General features: G+C 33.4%; 6 protein-coding genes and 5 non-coding genes across 12 annotated transcripts; 6 read left to right on the top strand and 5 right to left on the bottom strand.

Moving 5' to 3' along the window:
* Positions 1-41: 41 nt before the first annotated feature.
* LOC126655404 (uncharacterized) lies at positions 42-2892 on the bottom strand. Of its 2 annotated transcripts, none has more exons than XM_050349585.2 (3): positions 2227-2892; positions 1019-1436; positions 42-626 (listed from the first exon to the last, which is right to left on the bottom strand). In XM_050349585.2, exons 1-3 carry the CDS (start codon positions 2593-2595, stop codon positions 121-123), a joined length of 1293 nt encoding a protein of 430 aa, XP_050205542.1. In that variant the 5' UTR covers positions 2596-2892; the 3' UTR covers positions 42-120. The 2 variants fall into 2 exon arrangements, with proteins under 2 accessions (XP_050205542.1, XP_050205541.1); XM_050349584.2 differs by having other exon boundaries at positions 2718-2866.
* A 2174-nt stretch (positions 2893-5066) lies between these two features.
* On the top strand, positions 5067-9716 carry LOC126655401 (diacylglycerol kinase 5-like). Its single transcript, XM_050349580.2, has 13 exons — positions 5067-5324; positions 6006-6227; positions 6320-6442; positions 6627-6755; positions 6845-6930; positions 7016-7139; positions 7548-7596; positions 7730-7812; positions 8098-8165; positions 8588-8662; positions 8777-8864; positions 8971-9087; positions 9210-9716. Exons 1-13 carry the CDS (start codon positions 5220-5222, stop codon positions 9531-9533), a joined length of 1593 nt encoding a protein of 530 aa, XP_050205537.1. The 5' UTR covers positions 5067-5219; the 3' UTR covers positions 9534-9716.
* An 83-nt stretch (positions 9717-9799) lies between these two features.
* Positions 9800-12610, bottom strand: LOC126655405 (protein THYLAKOID FORMATION1, chloroplastic). Its single transcript, XM_050349586.2, has 5 exons — positions 12284-12610; positions 11818-12088; positions 11344-11557; positions 10489-10604; positions 9800-10113 (listed from the first exon to the last, which is right to left on the bottom strand). Exons 1-5 carry the CDS (start codon positions 12477-12479, stop codon positions 10020-10022), a joined length of 891 nt encoding a protein of 296 aa, XP_050205543.1. The 5' UTR covers positions 12480-12610; the 3' UTR covers positions 9800-10019.
* Positions 12611-13410: 800 nt separating this feature from the next.
* On the bottom strand, positions 13411-15054 carry LOC126655886 (uncharacterized). Its single transcript, XM_050350232.2, has 2 exons — positions 14689-15054; positions 13411-14258 (listed from the first exon to the last, which is right to left on the bottom strand). The coding sequence occupies exons 1-2, from the start codon at positions 15032-15034 to the stop codon at positions 13561-13563; spliced, it is 1044 nt and encodes a 347-aa protein (XP_050206189.1). The 5' UTR covers positions 15035-15054; the 3' UTR covers positions 13411-13560.
* A 260-nt stretch (positions 15055-15314) lies between these two features.
* On the top strand, positions 15315-15467 carry LOC126658993 (small nucleolar RNA snoR134). The gene has a single exon (XR_007634556.1). It is a non-coding gene; the product is annotated as a small nucleolar RNA snoR134 (small nucleolar RNA).
* Positions 15468-15702: 235 nt separating this feature from the next.
* LOC126658986 (small nucleolar RNA U36a) lies at positions 15703-15790 on the top strand. The gene has a single exon (XR_007634549.1). It is a non-coding gene; the product is annotated as a small nucleolar RNA U36a (small nucleolar RNA).
* A 69-nt stretch (positions 15791-15859) lies between these two features.
* On the top strand, positions 15860-15948 carry LOC126658946 (small nucleolar RNA Z223). Its single transcript, XR_007634511.1, has one exon. It is a non-coding gene; the product is annotated as a small nucleolar RNA Z223 (small nucleolar RNA).
* Positions 15949-16038: 90 nt separating this feature from the next.
* Positions 16039-16153, top strand: LOC126658949 (small nucleolar RNA Z278). The gene has a single exon (XR_007634514.1). It is a non-coding gene; the product is annotated as a small nucleolar RNA Z278 (small nucleolar RNA).
* Positions 16154-16288: 135 nt separating this feature from the next.
* On the top strand, positions 16289-16393 carry LOC126658978 (small nucleolar RNA snoR97). Its single transcript, XR_007634542.1, has one exon. It is a non-coding gene; the product is annotated as a small nucleolar RNA snoR97 (small nucleolar RNA).
* Positions 16394-19104: 2711 nt separating this feature from the next.
* On the bottom strand, positions 19105-20418 carry LOC126656433 (cytosolic sulfotransferase 15-like). The gene has a single exon (XM_050351009.2). It carries the CDS (start codon positions 20306-20308, stop codon positions 19364-19366), a length of 945 nt encoding a protein of 314 aa, XP_050206966.1. The 5' UTR covers positions 20309-20418; the 3' UTR covers positions 19105-19363.
* Positions 20419-21798: 1380 nt separating this feature from the next.
* On the bottom strand, positions 21799-22901 carry LOC126656434 (cytosolic sulfotransferase 15-like). The gene has a single exon (XM_050351010.2). The coding sequence runs from the start codon at positions 22807-22809 to the stop codon at positions 21865-21867; it is 945 nt and encodes a 314-aa protein (XP_050206967.1). The 5' UTR covers positions 22810-22901; the 3' UTR covers positions 21799-21864.
* Between the last annotated feature and the right edge of the window lie 1396 nt (positions 22902-24297).

Genomic DNA, 24297 nt, shown 5'->3' with positions numbered 1-24297 from the left:
TCATATAATCACTCAAATCACATGCATTGGAAGTTGGAACAAGAACCCCAAAAACAAGCAGCTTTCACTATGACATCTTTTGAAGTAATTTGATTTAAAAGAATAACACCTTGTCTAACATCATCTTGAAGTTAACTTCAAGTAAGTATCAATAATCTTATCTTGTGAAAAATCAGTGTAATAACCTTTCCCCACAGCTATACCCTCTTCTTCTGCAAGCCTCTCCACTTCTTGCTGAACTCTTTCTCCTCCCACTTTACTTGGTTCTAACAAGTTACACGCAACTTCAATCACATCATCACCGTGTGCGAGTGCCATTGTTTGTACCGAATCAAGCCCGCCTCCTCTGCCGCTAACCCGTTTCGCAATTCTACGTACAGCAGCTATATCTGTCGATAAAACAGGGACATTGTAGTTGTCAACCCACCGCGTTGCTCCAATTACAACTACGCCTTTTGCTCGAGTTGCTTCAGCTGGACCTTCATCTGGTTTCGTTGGTACGAACTCTGCTTTTGGCCCCCCAGACCATTGGTTTCCAAAATTTGGCTTGAAATAACCCAGTTCTCTTCTGATTGAATCAAGTGTTCTTCCTTGCTCATGAGCAGCTCCATATAGGAAGGTAGGAACTGCAAGCTATATATAGGATCATCAGCAAAACAGAAAACAAACATACTAATGAACTGACTCGATATGAAAATCAAAGCTCATGAAATAGAGGCCACACAAGGCGGGTATCATAAAGAATAAATATTAATATTATCTAAACCATCATACGAAATTAAAAACAAAAATCGTCTACCAATGTTTCCTCAGGTCTAATTAGAGAAACAAGGCTACAACTCAGGATACACATAGGACCTGCTTCGATTTCAATGTAGAAATCAGTTCATTTTTCTTAAATGTTGAAAACCAAGATGCATTGCTAATGATTTGTCATGCAGCCGTAATTTGTCATTGTACTAATTTTTTTCCTGCCTATATCACCACCAGTACTAAAATTATATCAAAGAGCTGAAACCTTGAAGACTGGAGCCAACAACTGCTGCTAAAGACTGCGCGATTCCTGCGGCTTGGTCCACAGATGCATGTGCTAAAGGATGAAAGCAGATGTGATCGACAACACCAAGGCGAGGATGACTTCCAGAATGCTGCCCAAAATCAATAGCTTCAAAAGCAGCTTTAACCATAGCAAGCACAGCACTCTCCAACGGACGCGAGTCTGAAGACGGCTTCAGAGACAGATCTGTGACAAGCGTATAACCAACTCTATTGTATGCTGCATCCTCAAACTTATTGACAATAGGCGCTTGAGGGAATAGCTTTGCAGCTTTTTCAATCGACTCCAAAGCAGCCTTGTTTCGGCTTTCAGATATATAGACCTTGCAGCAAGCAAGGGCCAACTTCAACATTCTCTCTTCCTTACAGTCTTTCACAAGCTGCACACATAAATTATAATATGGATGATAAAAATTGCAACATTAAGAAATGATGTGGTTATGATTCTAGGGAATGCCAGGCCATAACCACTCAGCTAAACAGAATGCTTCATTGGTAATATATTTAGTAAAGTGTGGTAACGACTTTAATCAGAGGAATTAAAAATTGAGGTAAAAAATCAAATAAAAACTTGGCAGAACAATAAACTTGGATCGAATACAATCAACATTAAATAGTTCCAGACTTCCAGTACGCAGTAACCATAACTAATAACTCTCTTTGAGTATGCATCTGAAATTTCATTGATTATTAACTCTCAAACTGGCCATAGTTCGATCAGCCAATTACGATAACTATAGGTTACAGCCATTACCCTTTAAATTCAATTCCATCAAATCGTTCGACAAAAATACGTCTTTCCTATTCCACAAATACATTAAGCAACCCAGTGAGCCATTCGAATCGTAGCATAAATGTACAGTTCAAAGAATGTAGATTGGCCAAAATGCCTCACAAGAAAACCAAAAGTGAAAAGCATAGTCTTATTAAACAAAAGTATCATATACCATTATGTCCTGCTAAAATTGAACTCAAGGTACTTGAAAATAAAAGCATCAAATTACATTCACTAATAAGGAATCCAAATTCAAGTACTTTTCATAAGCAACAATAAGAAATTATTATTCATCAAAAAAAACAATAAGAAATTATTTATTCCCATATAGCAACTCACTCAAACCTTCAAAAATCATCATCATTAGCTTTAGGGTATCCGTCATACAATTTGACACCCATTGTAGCTCCTATAACCTTAAATTTCAACCTCAAACTATCCATAATCTCCTGAACATTCTCATTCTCAGGGTCCAATAAAGGGTATTTCTCAATCAAATCTTGCATTTGTTTAATAAACAGTTTAACTCTGTTAGAGAATGCATTAGGGTCAATCTTAATGGCTGAGTTCCAGACATCAACACAACCCTGGTAAAAGCCAAGTTCTTGACCAACCTCAAAGCCTGTCTTTAGACCCACTTGTCGAGCCTCCTCTTTTCCGGACACTAAACCTTGTTTATGTCCTTCTTCGTAGCCTTCTCTGAAGTGAGCATCCTCTAAATTAAGCGATGAATCGAAAATATCTTGGTTTGAGTTAGATTCCATGAAAAATATTTGTTCTTTTTGCCCTTTTTTTTTTGTTTTGGTTAAGGTGAGAAATGCAGAGAATTTATAGAGTGAGATAATGAATTTTAGTGGGTGGAGGAAAAGGAGCGAGTGGTGGGTACCTGCAGAAAAGTGGTGGTGGAAACGGAGACGTCGCGGCAGCAGCAACAGCGGAGACACCAATCGGAGAATTTGAAGTGGCGATGGTTGATTCTTGGGAAGATAGGCTTTTGGGAGTTTGCAGCTTCTAATGGGATGTAGATAGAGGTGTTGACTGGGCCAGTTTCTCGTCTGACCCACCGGCCCGTTTTAACAATATTTGAATGTATTTTCTTGGCCGAATAATAATAAAAAGGCAAAATATCCTTATTTTTTTAATTTTTTTTGTATATAACTTTATCTTTTAAAATCTTTAATTTTAATCTATTTCTTAATTTTTACTTTCAATTGTAGCCATTTTGTCCAAATTGGAGTTCAAAAAGATTCAAATAAATCTCTCATATTGCTTCATTTTTAAATTTATTATGATAAGTATACAAATTGGAACAATTTAGAGTAATATAGACGAAATATTTGAATTTTTTAACTTTAATTTGAACAAATGGCTATAATTAAAATAAAAATTAAAAAATGAGCTAAAAACACATTTTTTGAAAGGTGAGAAATAAAAAAAAACTGAAAAAACGAGGATTAAGCTTTTTTTTTAGATAGGCTTTTATTTATCTTGTCTTTATTCTACTTTTTACTAGTCCATATCAAGAAAAATGGCTATAACAAATTCTTAGTTGAATTGGAGAGTGATGCTAAAATGTCATTAAGTTTAAGTGTGCTAATATAAAAATAATAGAAATCCACAAATTACAATCCACCTGAACTTTCAAAACTGAAAAGTTCACTCTTAAACGGCGTAGGATCAGCATAAGTAATTCTCATCTCCAAATACCCACCTCTGCCACCAAAAAATCCAACCTTAAAACTTTGTCATGTAACAACGAAACAAAAACTAATAGTCATCTTCAGTTCAACAAACCTCACACCATTGTCTTCCTAAATGCTTCCACATCATAAGCCTTGGCACTGATATACGTCTGCACTGCACCAAATAATCCGAAAATGCATGCATGGCCCATGCGAATTCACAGTCCACGTGTACAGTAGTTCCAACTTTATTGATTCAATTTCAGCTTGCATGCATGCGCAACGATTTATAGGTTCCCACGAAATTGTCTATGCCAGAACGAAGTCAAAGAACAATGTGCCAACCAAAGTACTCCTTGTACTTTATGTTTTTCTTATTCTTTGAGGTCTATTCCAAGTGGTTAAGACATTATAGTGCATTTCTGAAGTCTCGGCTCAGTAGGGCTTGTGATGTATGACCGATTTTTTTTCTTTTTCTTTTTGAATACGTAAGATCCATTTAAAAAAGAAAAAATCTAATTACTAACAAAAAAAAAGTACTACTAACATAATTAAATTTTACCTTAAAAAAGTAAACCTTGTATTAAAGTTTCAATTAATCGATAAATTTACTTTCCGCAACACCCTTTTCCTTGTTAGTTTATGAGAACCTATATTAGGAATTAAAAACTTATAAAAATGGATATTAAGGGCTTGTTTCTTCACCTGTTTTATGGAATCTTTATGATCTGCTAGTCAACGAGCCAATTCCATTTCTTGGGTTAGAAGTTCAGTTGAAGAGTATTGGAAGCAAATTAAGAGATAATATTGTTACTTCTAAGTATTTTAATTACAAGAGAGATGTTGCTTATGACATTAAAGAAGCTATTGATTTCTTGTTGCATACAACCGAAAAGAAAAGCCAAAGAGGTACCATCTTCTCTAATAATTCTTTACTTCATTCTATTGATTAAAACAAACTTCACAAGAAGATGGAAGATTTCAGTATGATTAGAGTTCAATATTAAGGGTTTTATTTTGGAGAGATTAGTTTTGTTCATTTCCTGATCACGGACGTCTAACATGGGCAAAAAATATTTTATGAATTGATGATATGATTTTCTATTCTAACTCCATATTTATAAACGCATTATTGCATACATAATATAATTATATACTAGTATGTAATAATATGACATATAAATTTAAATAAAAGTAAAAATTATTTTTGTTTGTTAACACATCGATATCGAAAAACAACTATTGTTTGATACACTTTAAAAAATTAAAATTGATATAAAAATATAAAGATTCACACGTTAAAATAAAATAAAATCAGACACTACTCACACCTAACTTACTGTATGAGATTCAACACAATCAGCGGCTATAATACTAAATATTTGGTAATGAGTTTGGCAAAATCAGGAGGCTGCGGGATTGACAAAAATACTATTCTTTTTGGTTTTGATTTTCTTCCTAATTTTAATCATTCAACAAATTAACACTTGAATTTGGAAAATTAAAATATGAAATTTTGAGGTAAACTAAGTCGTCAGTCTCACGTTATTATGAGTATAAATTTGGGGAAAAAACACTTCTTCTTCTTCAACAACTCCACTTCAATTCCATAAATATAAAACCATTTAAAGAATCATCTGTAACCTTCTTTTTAAAAAAACTTTTGATGATTCAAAATAATTAAAAAAGATAGATAGAATTTTAGGATGGGGAACACTAAAATCAGCAAGCTACAAAAAGAAGACGAATTTAGCAAGAAGCATCATCAACATACAAAAACAAGTAGCTGCCGCTTCCGGTGGAAAAACAAGGTTAATTAATTACTACTTTTGTCTTATTTATCCCTTTTCTTTGTTATTATAATTATCACTTTGCAAAAAAAAAATATACATATTAATTATTTTACATTTTTACATTTTAAAAATTGGATAACAATAAATTTTTGTTATTTTTTTTGACAATTAAGATTAATTATCTTTTATTTATTTATGATTTACTATTCTTTAATAAAGATAATATTTCTTAATCAATGAAATATTATCTTTTGGTAAAAAAAATGTTCTTGTCAAATGGATTTTTAATACTATTTAAAATAAATTATTAAAATATATTTAAAATAAAAAAAATTCTTTGGTGAAATAAATATTATGAACATATATATACTTTTTTTTTTAAACGCATGAATCTCCATAGACCATAGCCATCAATATCATCACCTAATATGGGCTGCTAATAGAGTTTTGGCGGCGTTGTGTGAATATTCCCAAATCAATTGCCACTGTTTCATTTTTATAAGTGTATCCACTCAATAGCGACGCCATTCAGATTCCAAAAAATATATTCGACTTAAAATTATTAAATTTTGTCATTATTAATTTTTTCCTCCGTTTCATATTAATCTGCTAATATTTTTCATTTATTACATTTCTACATGTCTGTCTAAATAAGGCAATTTTGGTTCTTTTTCGTTTCTTTTGCTGATCGAAATGCAGTTCATGGATCCTAACATAACGGATTCCGATTTAGAATCATTCTTGAAGGAATTCCGAATTCCGTCCGTCATATTCCACCCTGAATTATCGTCGGAAAACGGTGATACAGCTTCTCTTCCGCCACCTGAATGTCCGATTCTAGTCTTTATCAACTCCAAGAGCGGTGGCCAGCTGGGCGGTGATCTCCTCGTCACCTACCGCTCCCTTTTAAATGAAAACCAGGTACCCACTTCTTTAATAACACTGCACCATGAATTTAAATCCGCAATGTGCAATCTTTTTTATGTACAGTTTCTAATTTTGGTTATGAGTAGGTGTTTGATTTAGGGGAGGAGGCTCCTGATAAAGTGCTGCGTAGAATCTATCTGAATATTGAAATACTCAAGTCTCGTGGGAATAAATTGCCTGTTGAGATTCAAAAAAGGCTTCGAATTATTGTAAGTTCACTCAATTTAGGTTGTTGAGTTTAAAAAGATTATGCCTTTACTATGTAGCACGGACACGGACACGGTCACGGCGAAACGGTGTTATTTTAAGGTTTCCTTCTGTTTGGAAACGCTGATCGAGTGAAATTTCCGTGCTACCTAGTGCCTTTATGATCTGATTAACTCCTTAAATTAGGTTGCAGGTGGGGATGGAACTGCTGGCTGGTTACTTGGAGTTGTTTGTGATCTTAAGTTCTCTCATCCTCCTCCAATTGCCACTGTTCCTTTAGGGACTGGGAACAATCTTCCTTTTGCTTTTGGTTGGGTGTGTCTCATCTTCTCTGTGATTCTGTTGATTTACGTATTTGTTTATTACGAATGATTGTTATATTTTAAGTGGATGTTGATTTTCAGGGAAAAAAGAACCCGGGTACAGATCGTAGTTCTGTGCTGTCTTTTCTGGACCAAGTTAAGAAAGCCAAGGAAATGAAAATAGACAAGTTAGTCTGCATACCTTTTGAACTCTTTCTTGGTTGCTTTTTAGTGTTTTCAGACTCTCATGATAAAATACCTGTTATGATAAAGCTGGCATATTCTTATGAGGATGAGGGCTCCTAGAGAAGGTTCCTGTGATCCCATTGCCCCTCTCGAGCTTCCACTTTCTCTCCATGCTTTTCAGCGTGTTTCTCCATCTGATGAACTCAACAGGGTAACCACCACTGCATCTTACTTTGCCTTCCACACATTCTAAAAAATTTGCTCTTTGCTCTTTTGCTTGTGAGACAAGATACTGGCTTTTGTAATAACAGCATCCACCATTAATACTACTGTCATCTGAAGTTGCATTTCATGGCCTTTTTAAGGTTCATTATATGGTAAACCATACTTTTATTGTACTGATTAAGTCTTGCTGTGAACCTCATGTTTGAGTCGGTTTTTTGATGTTCTGCGACTCGTCTCTCAAGAAACCATATAAGAAACCTATTCTAACAAAACATAAAAATCCATACAGCATTATCTTTTGTATTAGTTGATTATTTCTCCATTTAGTCTTCTTTCCTGGAATATATGTTGCATTACACAAGCTCTTACAAGCACATGGTTTGTTTCATCACAGGAAGGTTACCACACATTTCGTGGGGGATTCTGGAACTACTTCAGTATGGGTAGAGTTCTTCCCTGGATATTTAATGAAGATACTTAATCTCTAAGTCATAGTTTTCACCCTTTATTTCATCTCTTAATAATTTGTTTTTATCTTGGGAGATTTTCTAAAAATATGCTGTCTTTTGTTCGCAGGAATGGATGCTCAAGTATCATATGCATTTCATTCTGAGCGGAAGTTGCATCCTGAGAAATTTAAAAATCAATTAGTTAATCAGGTAGTTTGGTGCTTTTATGTTTTGTATGGAAACAGATTAGTATCTACTCAAATGGTTGCCATTTTCATATTTAGTTTTTGAGTCGAACTATTTCACATGTTTTTGTGTTAGTAGTTTGGTTCATCACGTAATTGTTGAGGTTGTATCGTGCTTAATTTGTCTGCCGGAACATAAATGTTCAGTAGGCGAGTCTTGCTTTTACATATCCCGCACTTGTACTGGGGATATGCTGCCTAAAGCTGTTCTACTAATTACTGTTCTTTTTTCTTTATCCCTTGGAACCAGAGTACTTATGCAAAGCTTGGTTGCTCACAAGGGTGGTTTATGGCTTCACTTTTTCATCCTTCTTCAAAGTGAGTGCAGAATTGTTATTTCTTATTATGACAAATGACTCTGCTTTGGTCTTACAGTATTGTTTTGTTTTTTGGCTATATAACATACTATAAAAAGAGTGTTATAATGCTTTGGGGTTAACCTTGTAGAAGTACTTCTTGACTTTAATCTTCAGTCTCACTCTCACTCTTACTCTCACTCTCACTCCCACTCATTATGCTGATGAATGTTACTACTTGATTGACTATCAACACAACAGTCTTCTAATTTTGTTAATATGCTTCAGTTTTCAGCAGTTTCACATATGACTCGTGTGATTATTTAGATTTGGTCATACATTGAGTCAAAACCGGATGTATAGTTTTTACTGGAGTTATCGTTTTTTTGGGGAACTCTATGTAAATTGTAAAGCAGTTTCACCATTTTCTCTGTTCAATATCAGGAACATAGCTCAACTTGCGAAGGTTAAGATCATGGAAAGACATGGTCAATGGAAAGACCTTACTATACCCCGCAGGTAATTCCCTAGCTGTATTCTGTCTTTCATCTACTTCTTCTTTATTCTTGTGTTGGCTTATAGACATTTAGTAAAACCTCTCATATTAAGTTCTTTCCTCTTCTAATTTACCAGCATCAGGTCGATTGTGTGCCTTAATTTGCCAAGCTTTTCTGGTGGACTGAGTCCTTGGGGAACACCAAATAACAAGAAACAGCGCGATGTTAGTTCACTTGGTCAATCTTGATGGCAAGGAAAAGAGTTATAAATCTTATTAATCAGAGAATTCTGGGACTGCATTGCTGATATTTGTTTTCCTGCATGTACAGAGAGACTTGACACCGCCTTTCGTAGATGATGGACTTATTGAGGTTGTTGGTTTTAGAGATGCTTGGCATGGGCTTGTTTTGCTTGCACCGAACGGACATGGGACACGCCTTGCACAGGTGAGAACTAAAAAATTAAGTGAACTTGATGAGGATGCGAATTATCCTCAATTGCCTAATGCAGTATGTAATAATTCCAAAATGTATTTGTTGGGTTTTGTTTAATTAATTTCTTTAATTAGGCGCATAGAATCCGTTTCGAGTTCCACAAAGGTGCTGCAGACCACACGTTTATGAGGATTGATGGGGAACCCTGGAAGCAACCACTTCCAGGAGATGATGATACTGTAGTTGTTGAAATATCCCACCTGGGCCAAGTGAACATGCTTGCCACCCATGATTGCAAGTCTAAAAGTGTGTGTGATCCCTCATCTCCGAGCTCTCATGATGATGAAGACGATGACAGTAATGAAGAAGAAACTGAACAAGGTGAAGAGTGGAAGAAATTTGGCGCAGCTGATACATTTAAGATCCCAGATGGTGTTGAAATTGCCCATCTTAGTTGAACTCTCACCTTCATTCAATTAATTTCTATGTTATAGTTTTCTTCATCAATTGATTTGCAATTAAGTATAGGTTTAGGTAATAAATATTCTAATTTTGCTGCTAATAAATTGAGCATGTGGTCTATGGGCATATGATAGAATAATATCTTTTACAATCTAAGAATTGATATTGTCCATCTCAAACCCTAGAATGATCTCACTAATAATGGAATTGCAAGGAATTGGTTTGATTCAGTAACAGTTGCATTTAACTTTTTAAAACAAGATTCTGAAATTGAGGTATTAAGTATTAACAAAGGAAAATTCTTTGTAATAACATGTAAACAGAGTACTGTTAAGACATGTACTAGTACTTACCATACTCATAACAACTGGATTACAAATGCATGCTCACAAGCTGATCAATGATGTCAAATCAAACAGAAGCTTCAAATTTCTCCCTCGCAAATGGAGAGACGAGTCATCGAATATTGTGAGACTTGCTACCTATAAGCTTACATTTTGGGGCTCTCCTATACAACTTTTGACCGCCTCGTTAGCTTTTTGAGATGATACCCGTTCTTCTTGTTTCTTCTTCTCTCTGAAAATGAAAAGCAGTTAAAGAGAAGACAATACAAGCAATGGTGAAAAAGTAAACTGAATATATTAGATCATATATTAGATCAAAGAGGGGACATCTAGTAAAATCTGTATCTCATCTAAATGCTACGAAACTGAAGATATCATAGTCCAGAATTCATGTTTGAACAAAGATAAATCTTTAATTTGTCTATAATCACAAGTTAAGATTCTCAATTATTGCATTCCATTACATTATCCTATCCATTTTCCCATTTAACAGATTGCAGTTTAACCATGTAATTCGAGACTACCAAGCAAAACCTGAAGTATATATTATACTTTGTAATCAAGCAGGAAAAACCATAAGAGGAGTTTTTTGTTTTTTCTATTTTACCTGTCCACATATTCCTTAAGTAACTCTTTTGCTTGAACCAGCTTATTAAGGAGGTTGCGGTATACATCTAGGTCCCGATCCACACTCCTTTTATTGACATTCAAAGCTGCACAGAGCTGTTCCACAGCAATTAAAAAGAAAAACATAAGCCCTTTAGTTAGAGACATTTAATTTTACAAACTCAATAGAAAACTGCAGGGCTCTTCTAGGAGGAAGTTTATCTAAATAACAGAACATAATAGCTCAATCACGTAACATGCGTCTCCGAAATTCAGCATTCATCAAATGACAGAACCTTATAGCTCAATAAGGTATCAAGCTATTCGTAATAAGATCTACTAAACCCAAGTAATGTTTCTGCACTATGACAGCCATAAATCAGTAGGTAGTTTGTAGACAACTCCTATAACCACAAAATACAGACCAATTAAGTCGACTAGGAATAGGAATTCCTATCTATCATAATTGGAAAAATGTCACTCAGCAACATAAATTCCAAAGTAATCAAAACACATATATAAATATAAACTCTAACTGCAGCTTGGCAAAAATGTTGATTAAAGAAAAATCAAAATTTGTCATTCACAAACTAACAATTGAAGCATCTCTACAAGACATGGTGGCAAGTAGTTAGTCAGAAGTAATCACGAGACATGGTATTCATCATAAATTAGAAAAATATACGAGTACACTGGGAAAACGAATAGCTTATAACTGTCGTGACTAACATCTATCAAAAGCAAACTACTTTCTTTTCACATAAATCAAAATTATGCCAACCTTTAAGGAACAATAAGCTAAAAGTGAATGGAATAGAATGCGATTATTAAATGGAAAAACATGAAAAGGTCCAACCTTTTCTAGTACTGTGGGATCGGTAGAATTTGAAAGCTCAAGAAGGCGAAATAACCCGACAGCAAAGAAACGACTGTAGCTGAAACTCCCATTCCCAGCCCTCTCTGCAATGTCCTTTAATACCCCCTCCACTTCACCATCTCTGGATGAAAATTCAACTAACGAACTTGAAGTTTGAGACCGTGCCCACTCTTCCAACTTTTTTGCATCAATTCTGCAATGCACAACAGACAGAATTATTCTAACTAATGACAAGTTTTTCTATAATATCACAAGGAAGCGAAAAGTGCAGCGAAATAGAAGATTCAGATTTTAAAAACAGCTATTCAGATCACATATTCACAGCTTTAGTCCATCTCTTGGATGGTTGAAACATTAAACATAACACTAAAGTATATAGTCTTGACAACAACTAATGCCTAAGTGAAACTATAAGCTACAAGAAGTAAAAGAAGGGATGAAAAAGCAATTAACCTATACTGCTCGGGTTCCTCGGTCAAGGCCTTTATATAAGCTTGGAAGATAGCTTCTCGATCCTCATCGCTCGGATACCCTTCCATGAGTTGATCATAGACAGTAACAAAACCAAGGGCAAAGACAGGGTCATAGCGATAACTCTTCTTATACCTCATCAAATGTTGCTGCACAATAAGCTCCTGAAGAACAGTATTGTATATACTCGGAATAGGTTTCTTGTACGACTTGAGAAAATTGTACTTGGTGTCAGCTACAGTAGGCGGCACATCTGCATCCAATCCAATTAGCCAAACAAATCATAACTGACTAATGGGTATTAACTAAACTTCAAAACAAAGCCAGGACATCAATAATCATCTGCATTGTAAATTAAAGGTGAGAACTTTTTCATTTGTTGGTTCTTGATAAGCAATTGAATTGGTAAAGATCGTAAGTTTACTGCTAAAGAAATTGAATACGAGACCTGTAGCAGTGGAGACGCAATGAATAAGCATGCGAGGAGTGGAATTGGAAGCTTTAAGAGCGACGCCGGCGTATTGACATGAAAAACTCAGGCGTAAACGGGAAGAATCGAAATTTGAAGAGTAGCCGATTGATTTTCTGTCGGCGGAGGATTGGGAAATGGGTGAGAATGAGACAGAAGTGACTGCTGCTGCCATGTTGGTGGTCTGAGATGAAGTGGGTGTTTGAGTTGTTATAATGTCAAAGAATCGAAGAGAAAAAATCAGTCCATGGAGTTGAGTTTGGAGAGAATGAGGTTAGAAAAGAAAGACAGGCTTATCCAATGAATTGCAAGTAAAAGAAGTCGATCATAGCTAAGATCTTGCCACGTCTGCTTTTTTCCTATTATATGTGTGGCTCTCTTTTACCGGCCAACCCATGAACAAGAACGTCGGCATAACTTATATTTGAATATCTATAGGTTACACTTTTTAGTGATCGAGTCCATATACTAAGCAAAATGTTCATATTGATCATTATAGTAATACATTTGACTCTTTTCTTTTCTTTTTATAAGAGATGTATTTCATGGTTGAAAAGATTTCATTTAAATTAAATTGACAAAATAGAGATCTAATGCTAATCTATATCTATAATCTATAATCCATCTATCTATATCTATAATCTATCTATATCTATAATCTATAATATATATAAAAGTGTATTAGCGGGGGAACACTTTCATTTATCGACAAATATACCCTTTCATAATTTGTAGAATTTAATTAGTAAAAATCTTCCCTAATCCTAATCAACCACTAACACTTACATAGAGATAAAAATTCTCTTAACAATTTAAAGCTTTCCTAATTATACCCAACGACTTAATTTTTTTTTCCTAATCCTAATCAAATATACACAACATTGTAATTTATGAATAACATATAAATATAAAAATTTAAAAATCACGTTATGAATAACATATATGTATAAAATTTAAAAAATCACGCTCGAAAATTTCAAATATAAATAATAAATTATAAATATTTATATCTTAATAAAATTTATACATATGATAAATCATATAAACTTTACATTTATTTTTATAAATAATAAATCAGCGGATCATATTACTAATCACTACATTAATTAACCATGCATATCACACTTAAAATAAAATTAGATAAAGTAAGAGTATAATTTTAAATAAATAATATTAACAAGAGCAGAAGAACCTAGCAAAATGAGAACCAAAACTTCGAACTCAAAAGCCATACAGTTTCCACATAGTTCTTTACTTTATACGATCATCCATGTCAAATGCCGATACCCAGCCCATTTAGCAGCAAAACGAATCCCAATGGCTAAGGCAGCGCACAACAATGGTACGGGAACCCTCTGATCTGTGGTCACAACATCAGCTTCTTCTTTAACTTCTAAGAGCTTCCTTGAATTGTGAAAAATAGCTAAAGCAAGATAAGAAAACATCACTAGAACTCTAACCCAGGATTCTCCAATGGCAGCCAATACAGCAGCAGCAGGCAAAGCAGATGTGACATGATCTCTCTTTCTAACTAATCGCGAAAAACCATACAGAGCCACTAAGAGTGTCCAAAATACTGGTTCAGAGATAAAGTTCCTTACTGCTGCATAGCCAATCAGGCCAGATATCGTGAGAAGATACGGTTGGGTGGTTATGGAGTTTGGGGAGACAGCTTCAGCAATAGCAAGAACAGCCGATGCAAGCACAATAATTGTAGTCAACTCTGGAACGGGAGCATTAGACACTATGGAAGAATAAAATGCCCGAAATGCATAGGTTAGAGTCTCTACGCCTCCGATCAAAGAAGTAATGGGATCCCCAAAGAAATGGAAGATAACAGCCAACAGAAGTTTCAGGAGGTACCCCACAAAACCAACAACTGCCACTGCGCCCTTTCTCCAGTTAGCTAGTTCGAATAGTACCGCTCTCCACGCATAGAGAATGAAACCTAGAGCTGCATGTATCATATGAAAACGAAGGAATTTAGTTAATGACATTCTAATTTTGAAGGTGTAATTCTTCGAAAGTGATAATCTAATGAAACAATGAATAAAAGACGGTTTCCATGTTCAAGCAACGCACTATAAAGAGCCCAAAATCTAGTTTTCAAGTCGAATAAAACTAAATAAATAGTGAAGACAGCCTCCAAATTATGTTAGTACTTGTTTAGTTCCATATAATTGTTCCTGAGCAAAGCAACCATCTTCTGAAACCATGTATGCTCCTGAAAATCTAGCCCCAAAATAGTATCACACTTGACCAATAACTAGTAAAAAATTGAACCATAAAAACACAATATCAGCACTTAATTTTACAGCTTCAACTCATTCAAATTCAAAAGTTGATAATTCTGAAGTAAAGAGAGTTAAATTTGTAGATCATACCTACAAACCAAGGCCAAATAAGAGGAGGATCAGGTGCTTCTTTAGTCAAATACCTGAATCTATCAGGCATGGTACTCTCTCCTCTAGCCATTGTTTCAACATCATCGTTCCTCTTCTCTCCCTCTCCATTCTCTGCTGCAGCTGCATTCAAGCAAAAACCCAACCTCTTCTTATTTGTAGAATACTCAAAAAGCCCAAAACTTTTCAGGGGAGATTTAGAATTGAAAAGTCGGGTTTTGACCGGTGAAGAGAACGATGAAATGGGTCGGTTCAAATTTCGAGAAAGCAACGGAATTTTGAAGGTGGAAGAAGAAGAGAATGTGGCCATTGCCATCGGCATTGGCATTTTTTACTAGCTGTGACTGTGAGCAAGGTTTTGTTTGCCATTATCTATCATTTTTAAACGAAAACGCTGTCGTTTCAGTTGCTACAGATTTGGGCTATTCATAAAACCGGCCCATTAATTACTTGACCCGAAATAGCCGAAAATCAGAGAAAATTAGGGTTTTCAGAGAACCAATATTTTTCTCTCTATATAAAGTAAAAGAGAGGCATTGCTTACCATCAGCAGCAGTCTGAGTTAGAGTTAGGGTTTGTAGATTAGCAAAATTCTCGTAAATACATCTCTGCACAGAGTCTCCCGGGCTTCTCTGAAGTTAATTCTGAATGATTTTGCAAGCCCCAAAACTCGTGCTAAAACTGTGCCGTTTAGTGTTGCAGTTTAGTCTCTGTACATTTTATTTCCATGGCTGATCTGTGTCAAACCAACGGCTAAATTTAATTATTACATGCTGTATGCTATGTGTTTGTTGAATTGCCTCACTACACCTTTAGCTTGTTTTCGAGTAATAATGGGAAATAAGTCTAGTCATAGAGGCGTAAATTTGTTGGCGGTGTTTCACGTGGAGGTCTGTCTTGTTTGATAGTTTTGCCTCTAAAGACTACTGCTATATTTTGTTAGATTACGATTATATTAGTGTTGGTTTAGGACAATGAATTAGAAAGTTCATTTCTTGGCGATGATTATAAATTATCCGCGCTTCTGAGAGAAATCTATGAAGCAGAAAACTTTGGATATGGTTGAATTTCTTGATATGAGCCATTTAATTGTATTAGCTAGATATGTAAATTTTTGGACTTCTTTTGTGTTGTTTTATGTGCATCTTTGTGAAGTTGGCAGTGATGATTGATACACAGCTTTAGCCAGTTCTGCTTCAGAAAATTCGTGATCGATAGAGCTGTTATTTCTCTGAGCTTTTTTCATAATTTTGATGTGTTTTTGTGTACTGTAATGTGATTGATTATGAGATACACTGTTCTATGATTTTGTTGGATTGGCTAACAAACTACGGTGGTGATGATATATCCTATGTTTTGAGGTGCAGTTGGTACCAAGTTCCTGTTTACAGGAAGAACCTACTTGGTACTACTGCATCATATATGAGATTATTGGATTTTCTGAGCCTAAGTGTTAGTTAATTGCTTTTATTAATTTATTGATCTGTCTGTATTTGATGGCATTGTAATAATGTGAATTGCCTGTTTATTTACGTTGTGGAATAATTGTGTATTGAATTTGAGTTTTAACTATACTCTTGTACCTTTGTCAATGGGAATAGGGTCTGAAAAACTCGTAAAGTTTGTGTTGTCATCAGCTTCATCTTCCATATCCAGGAGCTAGGAGTTAAATAACAGCACTAAATTTCTGCAACTACTGCTGTTATCTTCCATATAATATGTTTTCTTAGTTTTATGTTTATAGCTGATTTCTGATGCAGGTGGTGATGGATTTTGGAACTGATTCATTTGAAGAATGCTAGTGTTTCAATTATTTGACGGCAAATAAATTGAAACTCATGTAGATTGAATTGAGCTAACATTGTAATTGCTTTCTCTTGTGTAGAAAGTTTGTCTGTTTCTTAATTATCTTGTGAATTAAGAACTTGCATAACCTCAATTGTTTTTATTCAGCATTGTAATTTGTCTTGTTTGATTTTATGACAATAAATAGAAATCCAATTGTACATAGAATTATTACAAATTCCGAATATTAACTCTTTAATAGACTTAGTTTATAGAAATTTAACTAATCAATTAAGTTCTTCCTACACATACTTCGAGCCTCAAAGGCTTATGCATAGCCATACAATTAACTCGTGCGTTTGCTTCTTCCATGTTTGGCCGGATAATTTGATAACTACTCGGAATCCCACTCAATTGCGTGTGATTAATATGATAGCCTTTTCTAAAATATAAATCGTCTTTTGCAGTGCAATATTTGTCATTATCCATAGAAACATATGAAACTTTTTTTTTCCAACATAAATTGTACCAAAATAAAAATATAGATTTCAAATCTAAAGCCATGAATTTTTAACTCGCGGCAAATTTCAAATGTATCATATATAAGTTTATTTTTTTCAATACTTTTCATCCATATCTCTTTTAAAATCTACCTGTAAAAACATATATTATGAATATAAATGAAATGTCCGTCTATTTCAAAACATTTATACTGGTATATAGAATAAAAAGGTGAAATAAAAAAAGAGTTAAAATAATTAAATTGACCAATAAGATTTTATCTCTATATAGATATATTGAAACATTCATAAAATTTAAGTTATAATTTTATTTTAATTTGGTCCATTAATTGAAAAACTATCAAATTTTTCAAATAATCGCCGATATACTATTTCTAAAATTGATATATGGTATCCTAATTTAGAACTTTTAAAAAAATACACATTTAATTGTCATACTGGCACAGTCAATTCAATTTTGAAAACTTAGATATATTTTCAATAAATCTATCAAAAATTGTGATATATTTACAATATTTGAAATTTAGACAATTTTTGAAGGCTCAATTACTTAAAAAAAAACCCACCTTGTAATATTGTTTCGTTTATATCCCAACCTATAAAAAAAATTATTTGTACCCTTTTTTTCATTTTTCGTTTTCAACTCTACTCTAAAGCATTAAATTGAACTTTTTTTTATTTAGAATAAAGTTTAAAATAGTTCTTTATTTTTTAACCTATATTTTAATTAGACTTAAATGTTATTAATGGTACAAAAATACCTTCTTCTTTATAAAATTAAAATTTTAATTATTATTTAATTTTATTAATTATCAATAATTTATTAAATACAAAACCTTAAAAATAAATAATTTTAAATAAAAAAATTTCCGACTCTCCGTTCGAAGGAAGAGCCCGCTGCTCCTCTTCCATGGAGCATGGAGGAGGAGCCCGCTCCTCCTCCTCTTCCATGAAGGAGGAGCATATCATGGAGGAGCTCCTCCGAAAAAAATTTAAAAAAACATATTTATTTTTTGTAAAAAATATTTATCGGATTTTGGTAGCGGATTCGTAAACAGTTTTGACAAATATCACTCAAGTTTAATTCTTTGTTGGGTTTGAACTTTGAAGTACTTTCATATTTTGCTCACTAATGAAGATCGTATATGTTCATCAAAAACAAAAAAATGAAGATGGTATATGGACACTGAACTACGATGAATTGGAAATGCTAGATTCATTTATATTATTTTACAATTCTTAGAAGGTTTTAAAAAAATTAAACACTACTGAATAGCTTAAAAGGATAAACACTAAATAACTAATGTATATAAATAGGTTATTTATAAAAATTAAATAAATAACTAGTTTTCAAAAATTAAATACTCCATTGGTTCTCTCCTAGGTAGCACGGAAACGGAAACGGGAAACGGAAACGATACGAAACGGACACGGGAAAACGAAAGATTTTCAAAATGAAGGACACGAAACGTGGGGGAAACGTGTAAATAACAAAAATGTAGGGATATATTTATAAAAATATTATTTAAATATTTATGGTAATTAGCAAAATAATTCATTTTAATATACTAAATATTTAAATTTTTATAAATATATAAAAAATATAATATAATTCAACGCAAATAAGTATATTTGATGTATTGTGGGCAATGCGAATGTAAAATTTGTGGGTAACTAGCTAGATTTTTTTATTTGTGGGTAATAATTTTAATTTTTATTATTTAGAGAAACGGCCCGAAACGTTTCGTACGGGTGTTCAAGAGTTTCCGGTTTCCGAAACGTTTCCGAAACGAGAAACACAACTTTGTCGAAGTTTCCGTGCTTCTTAGGTTCTCTCAATTATATAAGTATATAGATTTAATTGATTAAGTATTGCTAATGACCAAGTTTTTCAAGATTGCTACGCATCCCTTGGTATGCAAAACTGCAACAAACTAACTCATCTTGGATGGTAGAGAGAGTAAGTAGAACTTATTAAGAATATACATAGAATCGCCATCATTTGTTTAAGTAGTTGCATAAACACCACTGCCACTTTCACCTTTTCACCTTTTATTGATAGAACCATTGGCATCAAATGATCTGCATAGGCTGAATAAAAGAAATTTGCAATTGCTTTCTGTTGCATACAATGTTGTCATTGCAAAGCCAAATCATAACACTTACAAATAATTCATACTGAACACAACTCCGCCATTTCATTCTTAATACAAACTCTTTAAAGATTAAATATTTTTAATGCAACTACTTGCATTTTTTACATTTTCAATAATACAGACACTTGTTGCTTATTCTGAATAAAGACACTTTTAGTTATTATGAATACAGACAGCTATAAGGGAAATATTCTATCAAGATAGCTTGAAAGACAAACCAGATCCACTTAATTTTTCGCTCATCACATTTTCTAACCGCTGCTTCAATGACGGACTTATGTAATCAACCCATTCGCCTACGTTGCCTTTCCTAAAGAAGACCGAGTTAGGATGAACCTCCAAATAGGTGCCACTGCTGTTCGCTTCAAGTCGTTTCAAACTGCTGAAACTGCACAACTTTGCTATCTCCTGAATGATCCCTTGTCTCTCTTCTTCTTCTGAAAAAGGATATCCAATGAACTCCGCAATTCTCTTCAACTCGCCAACAATGTCCTCCTTCAAATCCTCATATTTCAAAAACAACACCTTCTTTGGCTTCTCCAAACTCACCTTCCAGTATCCTAACACATGGTCCCAAAAGGGTCCATATCCAGCAATTCCTTTAAAATAAATGTCAAATGCTTCCTCCATGGACTTCTGAGCCTCACTGTTCGACTTGAGTTCGTCGAGATGATGACAAAGAGAGACCACAGCGTCGAAAGGGTTGCGGCAGATGTAAACAACAGATGCATCAGAGTTTCTGATAGACTCGGACAAGGCTGCATAAGGCAAGTGCGTGGAAAAAAGGCGAGGAGACGGAATGGTGGTGAGATCAGGAACATCCTTTTTAGAAAAGACCTCCAACTCTAGAAAGGGCACAAGAGGATGAGGGTTTGAAGAAAGCAAAGGAGTGGTCGAGGAATCATAACGGGTACGATTAACGATGGAAAAGACGAGAGATTTTAGCCAGGTGGTGCCGCACTTTGGAACGGAGGCAACTATAGTATCTTGGTGTTGAGCCTGAAAGTGTTTTTGGAAGGAAATGATATGAGGAATATATATGGTTGGGCACCAAAAGCCTTGATATAAACACATTTCAGAAGGTGCTAACAACCCCAAATCTTTGGGAAGGGAAGCGATGAGTTGTTCATCATCAGCCATAATATTGGGCGCTTTAAGCAATGGATAAGATAACTTAAGTTCTGTAATAACTCAAGTACTGTAAGATTACTTAAGTACTGTTATCGATAAGATAAGGAGAAGTGAATGGTTGGGGCAAATGGCAAAAGAACAAAGAGGTGTATTAATTTATATCATAAAACCAATCTAATTAAAATTCAAAATTGTAACCTTTTTATGTCATAAATTAACATCTATAATGCCGTCTTTCTCTATCTATTTATGTTTCCACACTATTTCTTTTAATCTTTAATATTTATAGTTAAATTTATTATTTTATATCTATATTTATTATTTCTTGTTAACAAATTATATTTTTAGAGAAAATGATAATCGATATGAAAAATATTAAAGTTACTAAATTTCTACATGAGAAATATTTATAACCGACTCTTAAGAGTTCAAGATTATATTATAGTATAGATATTTCTATAATTATAATATAATTATCTTATAATATATTATTTATTTTTATTTTCTCAAAAAAAATCTTATAATAATTTTTTTATTTTAAATTATATTTTAAATGCTATTATTTAAATTTTTTTACAAAACTATCTTTATTATTTTTTGGATTTTTTTTTGATGAATTTATTTTTTGGATATTAACAATTATGGATTAATATTGATAGTTTTAGATTTTTTAATTTTATCCAATTAGAATATACAAACTAGAATAAATTTAAGATTTATTTTAAAATTTTAGTAAACAAATATAGCATTATTGATGATTTTTAATCCATATACAAGTCAAAAAGAGCCAAAACATTTCCATAATTATGAGACAATAGGAGTAAATGTAATGTGTGAATTTTTGGTTCGAAAATTAATAAGCTACTTTAAAAAATGATTCAAATAAAAATTAAATATATTTTTTAATATATGTTTGATATAATTTTTTACAAAATATTTATAATTTATATGATAGTTCCATATTTAAAACTCGAACACTCATTCAAAATTCCAGTGTAGAGATAAAAAATTATCATTTCGTCCATATCATTTCTTATTATATTTAACTATACAAATTAATTCAAGATGCTCATGTTCCACGACAGTTAGCCATAATTGACTATTATCGTATGAAACGTAGCGAAAATAAAAATAAATTTATGAAATCAGTTGATTAATAAATTAATGTCAAATTATAGCTTTCAAATCCTATTGATTTAAAGAATACTAAGAATTAGGCATTCAATAATTTTGGTTATTCTGTGACATGATTCAGTTTTTGTTTGAAAAATGGATTACATATATGGCTTCGGTTTTCACTTTTCAGACGGTTAATTAAGAATAAAATCTCGATCTATGTCTATTTCATACATTAACTGAGATATGATCATAATGAGCTATATGCTTGGAATAATCATTCTACTAACATAATCCTACAATGCTTTTCACCAACTCTTCATTCAGAATATATATAAGCAAACTTGCAGATTTATCCTGAATACAATAACACTTACAGAGAATGGAGAATTGCATAAGATTTCATATTCAAAGAAAAAAGTTCACAGAAGGATAAAATTACATACAAATCAAGACAGCTTGAAAGACAAGCCAGATCCACTTAATTTTTCGTGCATCACATTTTCTAAACGCTGCTTCAATGGCGGACTTATGTAATCAGCCCATCCACCTACATTGCCTTTCCTAAAGAAGGCCGTGTTAGGATGAACCTCCAAGTAAGTGCCACTCTTGTTTACCTCAAGCTCCTTCAAACTTCTTAAACTGCACATGTTTGCTATCTCCTGAATGATCCCTCGTCTCTCTTCTTCTTCTGAAAAAGGATATCCAATGAACTCCGCAATTCTCTTCAACTCACCAACAATGTCCTCCTTCAAATCCTCATATTTCAAAAACAACACCTTCTTCGGCTTCTCTGAACTTTCCTTCCAGTATCCTAACACATGGTCCCAAAAGGGTCCAAATCCGGCAATTCCTTTAAAATACATGTCAATTGCTTCCTCCATGGACTTCTGAGCCTCACTGCTTGACTTGAGCTCGTCGAGATGATGACAAAGAGAGACCGCAGCGTCGAAAGGGTTGCGGCAGATGTAAACAACAGAAGCATCGGAGTTTCTGATAGACTCCGGCAAAGCTGCATAAGGCATGTGCGTGGAGAAAAGCCGAGGAGACGGAATTGTAGTGAGATCAGGAACATCCTTTTTAGAAAAGACCTCCAACTCTAGAAAGGGCACAAGAGGATGAGGGTTTGAAGAAAGCAAAGGGGTGGTTGAGGAATCATAACGGGTACGATTAACGATGGAAAAGACGAGAGCTTTTAGCCAGGTGGTGCCGCATTTTGGAACGGAGGCAACTAGAATATCTTGGTGCTGAGCTTGAAAGTGTTTCTGAAAGGAGAGAACATTAGGAAGTAATCTGGTTGGGCACCAAAAGCCTTGATATAAACACAATTCGGCAAGCGATGACACAGACGTTGCTTTGGGAAGGGAAGCGATGAGTTGTTCATCATCAGCCATTGTTGTGCAAGCTCTTGTATTGCTCCATAACCATAAGTAATCGATAAGATCAGCAAAATTGAATGATTGGACCAAATGGCAAAAGAACAAAAAGGTTTACAAATTTATATCATAAAACCATTTTAACCTTTTTTTTGTCACAAATTAACATCTACATGCTGTCATTCTCTATCTATTTATGTTTCCAAACTAGTAATTGGTTGCTATTTTTCTATGATTTTAACATTATTTATTTTAATATTTAATCGTTATATTTAACTTCAATCTTTATATTTATATTTATTATTTTCTTGTTAACAAACCACAACATTTTAGGAGAAAATGACTATCAATATGACATATAACTAAATTGAAAATTGTCATCTTTTACCAGCTAATGCGATTATCATATTGAATAAGATTTTTTTAAAAAAAAATTAAAATAATATTACATAAATCTTCTCAAAAAGAAAATATTACATATATTAAAATTTTAAATTAAAAAGCTAATTATATAAATATAGAAATTAGTTAATCTCACAGGTGCTACGCGGAGACATCAACCTAGTTAGTAATAAATTTAGTTAAATATTAGAATTCTCTTAACATTTTTCAATTCCGAGAGATGATTGTTTGTTTAATCTCATGGGTTTCTAATAATTGTATTAAATATTAAACCAACAAAAAAGGTTCCATTTTATCTCTTTAATTAGATATAAAAATCACTTAATATCAAATTTATGGTTTTTTTTAAAAAAACACTTTAAATCAGATATTGTAACTCACTTTATTCATTTAATTTTAATTATCTAAAAATTGTCCAGCACTTCAGATTCAATATGTATATAAATATTCAATTATATTTTTGATCTCATATGAAGGAATAGAAAAAGCTAATTTTTTTTGAATTTTTTAAGAAAAATTATAAAGTTGACCACTTTAATTAATGTTTTATGTTAAGTTTAGGATGCAAAATGAACTTTTAATGAAAATTAAACGAACAAAGGATCAATTCACCCCCTCAATTTGGCATGAAATATCAAATAAGTCATTTTGAACGGTTTTGGATTAAACAAACCCGCAACTTGACAAAATCGAACAAATCGCACCCTTCTCAAAGAGTGTAACACACTTTCCGGTTTTGAAGGACAAATGTTTAAAATAGTACTCACTATTATTTTTAATTTCTAGTTTAATTCTTAATGATTTTTAATCAGACCGAAGCCTTCTTCCTCTACGACCTAGCACCTACCGCCTTCTTCCTCCACCCTCTGCCGCCTACAGACCAACTGCAGCAAACCATCAGAAACAGGCAACAACCGACGATCAAACCAAATATAAAATTAAGAAACATACTAAACTATAATTAGATGCACAATACGCCAAATAAATTCAAGATCTGTTATTCTACAATCAAAGAATTGAAATCAAAATTACAGCTATTTCAATACCCATAAAACAAAACGAACTACTTATCAATGTCACTCACTCGCCACCTCATCTCCACCA

Source organism: Mercurialis annua, linkage group LG7 (genome assembly GCF_937616625.2).
Source record: "Mercurialis annua linkage group LG7, ddMerAnnu1.2, whole genome shotgun sequence".
NCBI lineage: Eukaryota > Viridiplantae > Streptophyta > Magnoliopsida > Malpighiales > Euphorbiaceae > Mercurialis > Mercurialis annua.
The sequence above is the reverse complement of the archived record's forward strand: the minus strand, read 5'-3'. Positions and strand labels throughout refer to the sequence as shown.

What these genes read in the sequence shown, in the direction of transcription:
- LOC126655404 (XM_050349585.2), bottom strand. Translation starts at nt 2,595, where the DNA reads ATGGAATCTAACTCAAACCAAGATATTTTCGATTCATCGCTTAATTTA. An exon ending in TTATAGGAGCTACAATGGGT is followed by an intron (nt 1,437 to 2,226) that starts GTCAAATTGTAT and finishes TTATGTGTGCAG; the next exon opens with CTTGTGAAAGACTGTAAGGA. An exon ending in TGTTGGCTCCAGTCTTCAAG is followed by an intron (nt 627 to 1,018) that starts GTTTCAGCTCTT and finishes TATAGCTTGCAG; the next exon opens with TTCCTACCTTCCTATATGGA.
- LOC126655401 (XM_050349580.2), top strand. Translation starts at nt 5,220, where the DNA reads ATGGGGAACACTAAAATCAGCAAGCTACAAAAAGAAGACGAATTTAGC. An exon ending in CCCTTTTAAATGAAAACCAG is followed by an intron (nt 6,228 to 6,319) that starts GTACCCACTTCT and finishes GGTTATGAGTAG; the next exon opens with GTGTTTGATTTAGGGGAGGA. An exon ending in TTCCTTTTGCTTTTGGTTGG is followed by an intron (nt 6,756 to 6,844) that starts GTGTGTCTCATC and finishes GTTGATTTTCAG; the next exon opens with GGAAAAAAGAACCCGGGTAC.
- LOC126655405 (XM_050349586.2), bottom strand. Translation starts at nt 12,479, where the DNA reads ATGGCAGCAGCAGTCACTTCTGTCTCATTCTCACCCATTTCCCAATCC. An exon ending in TTGCGTCTCCACTGCTACAG is followed by an intron (nt 12,089 to 12,283) that starts GTCTCGTATTCA and finishes GATTGGATGCAG; the next exon opens with ATGTGCCGCCTACTGTAGCT. An exon ending in CTTAAGGAATATGTGGACAG is followed by an intron (nt 10,114 to 10,488) that starts GTAAAATAGAAA and finishes TTTCATTTTCAG; the next exon opens with AGAGAAGAAGAAACAAGAAG.
- LOC126655886 (XM_050350232.2), bottom strand. Translation starts at nt 15,034, where the DNA reads ATGCCAATGCCGATGGCAATGGCCACATTCTCTTCTTCTTCCACCTTC. An exon ending in TATTTGGCCTTGGTTTGTAG is followed by an intron (nt 14,259 to 14,688) that starts GTATGATCTACA and finishes TGATACATGCAG; the next exon opens with CTCTAGGTTTCATTCTCTAT.
- LOC126656433 (XM_050351009.2), bottom strand. Translation starts at nt 20,308, where the DNA reads ATGGCTGATGATGAACAACTCATCGCTTCCCTTCCCAAAGATTTGGGG.
- LOC126656434 (XM_050351010.2), bottom strand. Translation starts at nt 22,809, where the DNA reads ATGGCTGATGATGAACAACTCATCGCTTCCCTTCCCAAAGCAACGTCT.